The sequence below is a fragment of the Liolophura sinensis genome, chromosome 1 (genome assembly GCF_032854445.1).
Source record: "Liolophura sinensis isolate JHLJ2023 chromosome 1, CUHK_Ljap_v2, whole genome shotgun sequence".
Taxonomy (NCBI): domain Eukaryota; kingdom Metazoa; phylum Mollusca; class Polyplacophora; order Chitonida; family Chitonidae; genus Liolophura; species Liolophura sinensis.
The window spans coordinates 29,259,532-29,272,136 of NC_088295.1; the positions used below are offsets into that span (position 1 = coordinate 29,259,532).

The 12,605-nt window shown below is 39.0% G+C and overlaps 1 protein-coding gene across 3 annotated transcripts in view; it reads left to right on the top strand.

Annotated features, from left to right (window-relative positions):
• Positions 1-12,605, top strand: part of LOC135481882 (single-minded homolog 2-like) — a 115,510-nt gene that overhangs the window by 58,994 nt on the left and 43,911 nt on the right. For 2 of the 3 annotated variants that reach the window (XM_064761641.1, XM_064761642.1), the window contains exon 2: positions 12,426-12,479. In XM_064761641.1, the coding sequence (XP_064617711.1) occupies positions 12,426-12,479 (54 nt within the window). Of the gene's footprint in view, positions 1-12,165; positions 12,224-12,425; positions 12,480-12,605 lie in introns of those variants that run through there. The other variant, XM_064761643.1, reaches the window with a different exon arrangement.

Consider the following 12,605-nt stretch of genomic DNA (forward strand, 5'->3'; position numbering starts at 1 on the left):
TTAAATTCAAATGGGTGTTAGAAGTTGTTTTTGGAAACTAGCATTAAACGTGAATTATGATGAGTGATACGAATCATTTATTCACACGTTTTGTCTGTATTGTGGAATGGCCTCCTACTAAAGTCGATGTGTGGCATTGAAACTATTTTTTTTTCCAGTTTTTAAAGCCTGTATGTTTTTAAGTTAACGGGATTGAAACCACTTTCCTTTATCTTCCACATGTGTATTACCGACATGCCGTTCAGCTGGTGTTGTGCACAGCTGAAAGTGTACATGGTGCGAAAACGTGCCTCCGGTACAATTTTACCCTAGGATGAAATGCTACTGGCGCAGATGATATAGTTATCGGTGTCTATAGGAGAGGTTAGATGAGTGACAGGCTATGTGGGTTTCAGAGGCGAGGTATTCCCGCGCATTCTCATCACTTGCCGTTTCTGTCATCCAAGACATTTACTAGGGATTATGTGTAGATCTGGTTACACCTCTCCAAACAAATGCCTGACGTTTCTAAGCCCCCGTGTTATAGATGAGAACAGATGGAAACAAACACTAGTAGCTAGTTTATTTGTTGTTGTCAGCCTAATGACGATCACTGTTTTATAGTGTGAGGGTTGGACGTTGTAGGAAAATTTTGATGCTTGACGTAAAACGTTTAAAACTTAAATAATTGCCCCATCAGTGTCGAGTGTTTATTTTAATTTTGGTTTCAGGAAATAAATGTCATCTTTGCAACAGTGGCGCGAAGAAATTCTGATCGAAATGGATACCAGTGAATTGCAAGAGAAGACAACTCTCTAGTCAACATGAAGTTTTTACGAATGTATTCGTTTAAATGTGATCGAAGACAGAATCACTTTTATGAGCAATAATGTGATGTTATACAGGTGAACAATTGTTAGGTAGTTACTGAGGGGTAATCCATGTGGTGTGACTTTCACTGGCGTTTGTAATTACTTGGTGTAGAAATTTAATTCAACAGGAAGCTTGTCGGTGTTTGTAACTATAAGGTGTTCTGATATCTGTCTCATCTAGAGAAACTTTTTTGGTAGAGAGGAGATGGGTTGGAGGGTAGTTTTGTCCCGAATGACAAGTTTTCACAAGGTGTGCTTTTGCATGTCTTAAACATAAATGGATTTAATCCTGGGTAGTTATGTTGTTTGCAGAGAATGGACCCAAGCATCCACACTTGAGCTGAAGAGCAAACTGTATTAACAAATCGTTAACATAGTCATCCACCAATAATCTAATCCAAATCGATTTGCTGCCGAACTATTTCGTAATTACCTCGACCAATCACGACTCGGCTTGTCTCCTTGGCGACGAAGACATCTGTGACACAAGGGATTTATTTACCCTGACCCAAGAGAACAAATAACTTTTAAAAATAATTCAACAAATGAGGGAAACAAAAAAGAACATTATTGTGAGGTTTGAAGGATGTAAATTAATTTCAGCGAGCCTACCCCGTGTCACGTTAAACAAATTCAAAAGTGTCGGGTCAAATTTTTGGGAGGTAAAAAACTACAATTTTCACCGGTGCACACTAAGCCGTGTTGTTTGCTTCTCGTACGAGAAATTTTAGCAATTTTTCCAAGCAAACAAACCTTCCACTCTCTTGTCTTCTTGCATTCTCAGCGGTGTATAGAACTCCGACTTCCGTCAGCCGTATAAATTGAAAGAACTTAGGCAAAATACAACAGTAATTTGCTGGCCAAATTCAAATCGGAGTTCCCAGGAGTTCTGCAGTTGCTACAACGGCTGATATAAAAAGTCGAACCGCAATTAGTCTTTTTTTTTACGTCTATTGATTGCTTCCATTTGCTCAGAACCTTTCTCCAGTCAAAATGAGAGCACATTTTTCTAATGCCTGGGATGTTCCTCGCGTTTTTACAACGTGCCACACGTTTTGGAGATTAAGACTATCTGTATTTATGGTACATAAATAGGTGGTGACTTTTAGATACTTCAAACAAAACACGTATATTTGTAAAGCAAATCGTTTGTAAGATTAAGGTACTACAGAATCAAATGATACTTTGATTCATGAATCTGTGACCATAATGAGCATATAAAGACAGTATACATACAGCATTATACGGCTGTACCATTATGAAAATCATCTGGATCTGAGTTCTATGCAAGGTACATGTACTGCTTTGAGATGGTTGGGGCAGTGGGCTAAGGTGGCGTTCAAGTTTGACCAAAATCCTCATGTTCCTTGTATATTTTATTTTGCCCGTGGACCGTGAAATCATCTATGTATACAATGCCAGCAGACTGTCTCCTACCCAGGTCGTGCTCTCCACGCTTAATTACGGAAGAAAAACCCGGGGAGACAGTATCAGAGGTAAATCAACCGGACCCACTCGATGCCAGCTTCATTAGCATATCATTTCTACCCCATCCATATTAAATGAATTGTGCTAGCTTTAGTTGATTTCTTTTATAGCTGTTCATGATCATGGGGCACTTTTTGGAATACACATTCATCGCCGCTTTTGAACAATAATAATTGTTATTTTTTTCTGTTTACTTAAAACAAAAATTTAATTTAAAAGTACCTGACAAAAGAGGAGATATATACTTCATTTTCTAAGCTTTACCCATAAGTGTTTAAGTGATAATTATAAACTGTGCTAATAGTCTTAACCGATGTCACAGCAACATTGCCTTGAATATTACTATGTAACATATACTTCGTGCTTTTTAGCGAATCATACACGAGAAAATGTATACGTAAACACGAATTCAGTGTCTTCTTAAACACAGGACAAACAGATATGTATATGTTTTTTCTAGTTGCAGTAGCCCGTATTTCATGGCAACAAGTAAATGTGTTATAATGCATTCCGTGTTTTGCTACTGAAAGCGTCAACCACTGGGTTATGAGAGTCTATGACCTCCATATACCAGTCCTATAACGATAGGCCACAGCGAACCATATTTTAGCGAAACAGTGATATTCCAGAGAAGAGGTTAGGTTCGCTGCGATTCGCAATGCACGCAGGACGGAAATAAAACAAAGCTATATGAATAATACAGGATCCACAGACCAATACATCGATCTGCTCAAGGACAAACATACAGGCACCATTTACACAACATTTAGCTTAGACAGGGATGTAGAGGTACCGATAGATGAATGTGGATCTGTCCGCTCATCCAATTCCTTCTGTGTATGCAAGATAACAATATGTCAGTATGCATAGACCCCATGTTCTAACCGATGTAGCAGATTCCCAGGTACTGTATACTATCAGTCAGACATTACGCGTTGGAAAAATAGAAAGCAGATTACTGAGTAATACAGAACAGACTGCATAAGTTATAGCTTTAACAGTAATGCATGCACATATTCTATGTAGACACAATGTACTTTGTACGTCCTTATCATTTGTATCATTGGTTTGTTATAAGGTCACGTGTGGTCATCATCTTCTGTGTGAAAAGCGCCCCTAAATTTTTTTCGCAATTCAAACCACTTTTTAAATCGTGGATCTAATGCTTGGCATCCAGGGTTTCAAATAAATTGTGTAATACATCGAATTCAAAACAACTATATACAACCGGATGTGGATTATTCCTAAACCAGTGAGCTATGGACTCTCGATGGCATGAAAATGCGTGATACGTGGCGCAGGTCAGAAGTTTTCTCCACACGTAAACCTAACCGTCATACACAAAGTAACAAAAAGTATTTAGCATCAAAAATAGTGTCTGCATGACACAGACACTGGGCATGTGTGTGCTGTTTTTTTTTCTTCTTGATAATCGTTCTCATTTTAATATATGAAGTGAGTGCGATATATCAATTGTTAAAGCTCTTTCTTGCATGTCTCGTCACTTACTGGACAGCAATGGATTATGACATTTTACACAGTGTATTGGTAATTCATCTAATTTCAGATACGTCTACAAATGTGACTCAATAATTAAATATTTTTATTTTAATTTTTGGCCTTTTAATGTTTTTTTTAAAGCCTCGAAATTTAGACACTTCATGGTGGTTATACCTACAGCCTAGGACACCTTTTTTTCCAATTCTACTGCACAATCAAACCATGGAACGATTTCTGTTACTTAACATGAAGCTGTCAGTGTTAGGACAGTAAACAGATAAGCATCTTAATGTTTTGATACACACAACGAACCCAGAAATCTCAGAAAACCCCAAAAATAACTAGATCAGATTTAATCCGAATTACTTATAGATTTATAATTAGAAATAACTAAACAGGTTCGACTGTTAAAAATTTGGTTAGATCCTCGTGTACAACTTTATACTAATTTTAACTTCACTTTTTAACTCACAACACACTCTTAAGCTTCACTTGACAAATCAGCGCGAAATAAGATCTCACCTCTAGACAGGCGACAGAGTGGATGTCATTTCCGATGTTCATTTCACCGCGAACACCTATGTGTGTTTCAACCTTCCGAGGCCCGAAGTCTTAACAACCTAGGACAGGTAAATGACAGGTGCTGTTCATTTCTGTGTCAAATTTCGTCCCCATGATGGATGACATGCAGGCTAGTCCTGGCATACTCTACTTTCTGTGTATGCTGACCACGAGATATGTTTAATCTACTCGCGTTCGTTTCTAAACAAATATTTTCATTTGTTCCTTTTCTCTCGCCCCAGTCGACCTATATTTTCGTATTATCTGAGAGTCTGGTGTTAAACCAACCACGTGAGTGACATTAAAGGCAGGGCCATATGTTCTGCTGACACCGACTGTTTATACTCTCCTACCATCGCACATATATACACCTGCAAGTGGGGTTGTATAAGATTCTCAGTTAAGGATGTATGTTTCTAAAACGTTGGCCAGATCCTGTTCGTTGTTGAGCCAAATTAGCTTTTAATATATATTGTCTGATTGATAAACTCGTTGCTTGAATTGCAAATGTTTTGTCATTACAAACGAAATTCGTCACAACTTAATCTAAGACATCCGTACAGCCTGATAATGTTAGTATGCCTTCAGTTGTGTTATGGAGTGAATTTGAAAGTCAGTTCTCTTAAACTGGAGCACAACACACTGACCACAGCGTTGTTGTTGAATTCAAAAACGCTTGGTGAATTCCACTTAACATTCCGGTTGCCCCTAGGTCATCAAATCTCCGGTGGCTTGCTTAATTTACATACGACGGTCCCTATAAATAATTATGTGTGTATGTATGGAGGAATTCGGATTTAGTGTCAGTCTGATTAAATAAAATTAAGTCTATGACCTCGTGGGTGACATTTAGAGCTGAAACAATTAAGCCAGGGTTAAACTAGGATTGAGTCCACTGCTGGCTTGTAAAATAATTGAAAATGAGGCCAGAAAAATGTCAAGCCCGCCTACCCGTAGACATTCCATCTGTAAGCGAGGGGAATACTATACCAGACCGTGATCAAATGTACAAATAAAGGTGTACGACAGCTAGGTACGAAAAGTACACTGAATAAGCTGACACCTGGGGGGAGTTTTGGGGGAGAGGGAAAAAATCACTCATTGCCGTTAGTGATTTTTCCCTTGAGCCTCTCTCGAGTTTGTGGCGAGGCCGTAGTATAGACCCTATAGTCTATTTGATAGAGCTGATTAAGTTGTATATCCACTATAGCAGTTGTGGGTATTCTGTCTGAGTACAAAATGAAAAAGGTGAGTTATAAATATAAGACGACTCTAAGCAAAATATGTTCGTATAAAGGCGTATAGGCCTATATTTTGTACCATGTGTTTTGGTGAGGTTGAACTATGTAATGGCGGGTGTTAACGTCGATGATTATGGATTTATAGAAACTTAAATTTTAGTGTATAAACTTTGACTGAAACTTAAATATTTTGAAGAGAAGAAGGCTTTTTCATTTTATCAACAGCAATAATTTGGAATTCTGATTGTCATCGAGCTAGGAAAAATATGATGCTGTAACGGCATTGAATGTATACATATATGTTTTTTCATATGTAGAAACTATATCGATATGAATCGATAAATATTTAGTTGGTGGCACGATTTAGGCATATACTGTCCAGGATTTCTTATGTATATTAAATTCTATATTGACTCCTATAGCCATCATTGTGTTTAATGAACCGCACACCAAAGTATCTGAATTCAAAATGGCGCCCTGTCTTGGTCCGTGCCGTTTGCAACGTCGTGTGATGTTTTTGTCGCACTTTCATCCTGCCTTTGGTGTTACACAAGTCGTATTGAACTTCAGCAACATAAGCTAGTGTTGAATCACTGTTGATTTGTCTTTCCGCAGACTTGTCTATTTCTCCCAGCTCATGGCAGGAGTGAGCGGTCGGATCAGGTCTGGGAGACCTGGGAGACTGTGATGGGTGCAGTTGAAACTGTACCTTATCCACGTGTAAACCGGAGCTAATCTTAACGTATGCATGGTTAAACCTTCCCCAACGTCGGAGCACGAATTGATTTTAGCGTCATTTTTCGTCTGTTGCTATTCGTAGTGATGCAAACCTATACAGCGGGCCATGGTCGGCGTCTCGGCTTTTGTATTCTTAGAAGACTCAGTCAATTCCCCGGGTAAACTAGAAAGTGTGAAAAGGGTTTTTCAGGGTGCTAAAATGACCGCTTTTGCCGTCTAAGTGAACGACAATCACTTATAACAAAATATCGAAAATTAGTCATATATATTTGTAGTATAATGTTTTTCTCCTACGGATATTTTTATGATTTTTTGTTTATGGTAAAATTATTTATCCGTAAAAATGTATTCCTCGCCTATTCTATATAACTATATAGATATATTTGACATTAAACGCAATAAAAATGCTAAAGTTATGTGTAATATTTTTTCGCCAAAATATTTGAATGGATTATCGTAGTGACAAATATTGTACTTATGTACAATTTGCTCACCTTATAATACGTCACTAAGTCATATAATAATTTTAAGCGACGCTCTAGGTATAACTATTTCCTTGCATCCCGGACTCCCGGAATTCTAGATGTGGTTGAAATACTGCCTTTGTTTAGTGCTGTTCATTCATTCGTTCGTTTATAAACTCATTTATTCGGTATCTTTGTCACAGTCTGTGCTGTAAGTTTCTATTTTTTTTTCTCTCCCAGTAATCCACGTAACATTTAAATTCAAGGGAAATAACTGCATGGTGCAATTTAAGCTTCTGCTTGGAACGTGATCACTTGTCGATTACAGGGATAATCTTCGGAAATGAAAATAAATTATTTTCTCGGTATCTGTCGTTAATGCATGGGTATAGCGCAATCTGCTACATCAATGCAAACTTTGCAGCAGATAAAAAATGCTCCAAATGAAATAATTGTTACGTCGTCAAGCAGTGCAAACGAAAGGAGCTCTTATTAAAAATATTACATTATGGTGTGTTTCTTTCTCTGGGTGGATTATGTTGAACAAAGTATATGTTATAGATGTTACACAATGCTTTAAGGCACCGTTTTTGTTAAATACTTTAAGGGCAAAGTCATGGTTGATGAAAAATAAACCTATTGTTTTGGGATTTAGTTCCAATTCATCACAATGTTTTGTGCCATCTTGTATATACACTAATAAACATCTCCACTTCTTCGTTTTTTTCTTTTTTCTTTGCATTTGTCCAAGACATTTTTGATCACATTTTTAATAACCATTGCTGAAGACTGTATACAACTTTATATCAGTTGTAGCATTCCATTTTCAATAGAAAGCGATCTTGTGTTTTCGGCCAAAGTGTATATCAGAACAGAAAACAATGCGTGCCTGGTTGAATTGTATTGATATAGTATTCAACCGTAAGCCTTGTGAGAGTATGTGTGTTAGGAGTCCTAGTTCCGGGGACATCCACACAACTCCGGGGGCAACTGACACATTGTCCATTCATGATATAGGAACCCACTCCATCAGATGCTCAAGTGTTTACATACAACAAATTAGAGCTGAAATCAGAGCTGATTCGAATGTCTGCCTAAAGAACCATGGGGCCTCTTTTTATATTATCTGCTTTTAAGTTTTTTTTGTCAAAAAGACTGTATAACTAAAATTGTTTCCTTTTCGCTGGCGGGATTTCTCTTTTCCTTAGCCCCTCAAGCAGACAACAGAGAAGAACACGGCGTATTGTAGCTGTCTTTATTTCCTAGGAGCGTCTCGTCAATGTTCGCTCGTAGGAATGGCTCGGGAGCCACATAAAATCCCCTTTTTTCTATATAGGCACTGAATAAAAGGCAGACGAGAGTCTATGGCAGTAAAGTTTAGAGATCTCTCAGTGAACACCTGCAAACCTCTCTCAATACGATGCTTATTATATGTTGGTTTAGACTTGGCAACCTGCTCAGCGCTAGAAATCCATCAACCTTTCCGTCAGTGTTCACTGCTCGCAGGTGGCGAAATTCGTACGCATTTCAATAAGCGGGGAGATCCCAATTGTCCTTGGCGGGCTGTTCCGTCCAGTGGGTAGCCCCCCTCCGCGGGAATCTCCCTGCACTCACAACAGACAGTCTGGCGCCGTGGACAATGACGTAGACAGCCAGGTTTTGAACAGGCACGGAGACTTTTCCAATCTGTACCCCAGGGCAAATGTTAGGAACGACTGCCAAGCAGTGTTAACACTGTCTTGTAGACTGTTAGACTCAGCAGAAGGCATTTGACGACTTTGGGTCACAAAATCCGTCAAGAAGATCTTTGAAAGTTTTTACATAATGTAAAGTTAACGTACTTATCTTTCAGTTAACATGAATGTACAACATTAATGCCTGCGTTGTAAACATTATTTCAAATCTTTTGACTCAAAAATATATCACGTTTTATTTCACATAACCGATTTATGTAATTATAAGACGCAACAACTGAAAAACATTTGATATATTTTTTTATATATAAATGAGAGTATCTGTGCAGCTAAAATACGCATAGGCCGCATAATACTCAGTTGAATTGATTCTACATCTCGGCAAAACACTGCTACAATACGGGATGGGATTGTGATAAATGGAGAAATGAGAGTGGTGGGGAGTCGGTCCAGCCCTCGGAATTCTCACTGGAGGTGTCAGCTCCATTGATAGGCACCCGAAAACTTCGTCTTATCAAGACCCCGTCGTATATTTAATGAAAATCGCCTTGTACAAATTTGTATAGCCGGGGAGAATATCGATTGATAGGCGAGCGGGTCTTAGAAATAACTTTTCATCCAGCCAATACAAGATTATAGACACTTCACCAAGTAGCTCGTAAATTTTTTCACCTCCACACGTGGTTGGGATGATTCTAAGCATAGCGTTTGTGACAAGATCCCTCCTAAAACCTACAGCTTTATAAGATAGTAAGACTTTAAATTTGACAATTTTTAAAATGTTACTGGAAAATGCTGACGCCCTGGAGGCGAGGTCTTTTCTATGGCCATACAGCTTTGCATTGTTTTAATAATGATAAATGTGAACGTCTGAAATTTACGATATTTTTGGTTGAATTTATGTAGCATGACGTTTATCATCAAGTTGCGCAATGTCTGTTAGTTTCTACAATGTCTTATAGACACGTAGCTTATATATACATACATCCACGTAAGTATTTGTTGGATGTATGTATATATAAGCTGAGCGTCTATAATGTAAATATTTGTTTGCATCTCTCTCTCTCTATATATACGTGTATATAAATAGTGTATATACATATTAAAGAATAAGCAAAGATTCTAATTGATTAACTGCTTGATTTCTGATAATATTTTCGTATGGTTAGTTCGATAACTCTTTTAAATGGGAAATGGCATTTGGGTTAGGGATGTCCATCGCCCACGAGTTAATACCATGTGGAATTTGTCAAGGGGCTTGAAAAATGTCGAAAATGACCAGCCTGCAGATAACAATAGGCAGAGACGACGTGTGGGGTATAAGTCCTATCTATGCTCTTATCATTTGGGTATAATAGAGACATATTATAAAGGTGACAGTCAACAGGTTATAGTGGGGGATAAAGGGCACAGCATACAGGTTAGAATTGCACAGTTTGGGATTATCCCCAGATAAACAAGCATCTTACAGTGTTTGTTCTGACACATTCGGACGACCTCTGCAATTATATGACTTGAAGTTTTGCTCAGGACTTAAATGAATGTTATTCGTCGGCCCATGAATGTGTCACTACCGGTATTTATTATCAGATATTGTTTGTGCACAAATTTACTTTGTGTTCCAATTAAAAACTACTATATTGTGTTACATCAAAGTTCAATAGCCGAAAACACTTTCAGTTTGCATTTTTCCAATGTTCACTGCCCAGTCACTTTTGTACCGTTCGCCAATTTACCTAAATTTTAATTATTTATTATTCCTTAGTATTGCCAATTAATGTTTTTATGTTATCGTATAATGCATATTGAAGTCCAGTGTTTGTAAATGGCTCTTAGCAAACTACTAGAACGGTTGAGTACTGTCAGATGATAGTACTCAGTCGTGTGTTGTTCGGCGTCCGTGTCTTTGAGCTGTTGTAAGAGACCCCGGAGCGTTTCACTAATTTGACAACAAAGGCTAGTGATCGTGTCAAATTGGTGATTGTCCAGTGCTGAATCTTACCAATACCAGACCACTCGAGTGACAGTCCAAGGCAATCTGTATTATCCCCGAGTATCACGATCTATCTTAGGCTGTCAGTGAACTGCCGTCAAGTGACACTTCTCAATTCAGCTCTGTCGTTTAAGTAGCATTACACGCCTAAATATTATCCAGATTAAATGAGGCGAACGGGAATATGTTTTGAACACGCCCTTTAGAAAAAAAGTCCGTGCTCCCGTTGTGTGTTTTCTCTGTTGTTCCGAGGTAGTAGAGGGAAAGTAGCAGTGAACAAAGCCCAGTCGTCCGCTGAGAAAGTCAGCTAGCCGTATGTTTAGGCCGACTCTCTTTCCGTCCCCACACGGCACATAACAAAACGAAATCCAGTGTTGATGACTCACTTTTGTATTTTTTCATATAAAAAAGAAAAAGGGCCCGAATAATTTTGTCGCAATAAATCAAGATATATTCACCGCCAATTAGAATGTTAAACGTGACACATTTTGAAGTAGAATAAACACTTAACATATTGCACAGAGAATTCAGCTGGTTCAAACTCCTAAGCATTTGCACTACAGCTTCTGGCTTCTACCAGACCTGTCATTTGTAGTTCCCACTCAGAAATGCCTCTTTTACCGCTGTATTTCTGCTGGGTCCCTTTTCTTGCGTGATTCCGTGCTTAATTTTGTTCATCTCCTACCCGTGATTTTGCGTCTGTTGGGGAAAGCGATGTAGCAGTCGGGCGGTGCTCAACGCGAGACACAGGGCGGGGCTTCTATCGCTGTCTAAGCCAATGGTAATCCGTGGAGTTATTTGATGGACGGTCTCCGGTAATTGGAAGATGTCTGCTCTCCTGTAGCCTTACTTTTCGCCGTTGAGGACTGCATAATAATGAGTTCAGACTGGGTGTCTTTTTTCTCATCCGATGACCATCATTAAAACAGCACAAAATATTTCAGTTTAACGTCGAGCATAGCTGAACTAATGACCAGCGGGGGGTCAGTTGTACTCGGTGATTCCGGCATCAGGAGATAGAGGCTGGTGAAGTTCGGCCACTTGTTTTACGGTGACGTGTTAGTACTTAACCTGGTTGGATTAAAACCCTACCACAGCCATACCTGCTGTAGTCCATTGAAGCTCATCGACTTTGACCAGCACAAATAATGAGTCCTGTATAGTGGTAAGTGAGGCTAAACTTTGAGAAGACAGTGCCACTCAACGTATAACTCTATACCAGTACCTATATTTCTTCGTCCCTCTCAGCTAGTCAAGATTGCCTAGTCTCTCGGAGAACGCGTCAGTTATAGCTCTGTCAACCACTGAAATGAACATGCCGAGGCGAAGACGGGGAAATAAGTTCGACTTGAAGACTTGATCGTGCCAAATCATATATTTCGGGGTTCTGCTATACCCTTGATTCATTGACAAGCCCCCCAATGCGCGGACCTGGGCGAAGGCCTCGTCCGAGTTTGCACGTGGTGTTCAGACACAACATTCGCGCGTGATCGTCTCAATGTGTCGGAGAGAGGCCAGTCGTGACAGTGCTGGGGTATGATCACTCGCCTGCACACTCTAATCGTATTATTCATTTACTCACCTCCTCTGGCGAGATTTACATGATTTAGCTGAATGGAAAGTTAACGAAAACTGGCTAAGAACCGTGAAGACGTGTAAAAAGAAGACGCTCTCGTGGAAGAATTTAGTACAGGTGCGTGCTTACTCATTAATGTCCGGATAAAGTGTGTAGACAGGAAGAGTTCGGCATCTACACAACAATTATATGCCCCACCTTGAGTCTCTAACACATGTTCTTGGGATACTTGACAATATGTTGACAGTGTTCAGTTGTTACCATTTCTTGGACTGATATTGAATGACTATTTACTATCTGTGTTTGATTCTTCTCGCAGACAGGACGTCGGGTTGATAACACAAAACGAAGACTCGGCAGGAAAACATGAGAGGTACGTCTCATCCAATATCGTTTTTGTTATATAGACTGAAAAAATATCTTCTTGATATTGATTATTCCTTGAGTTGAGTGACATTTAAATCTCTTTTATGTTCTCGAGGCATTGTTATTATTTTAT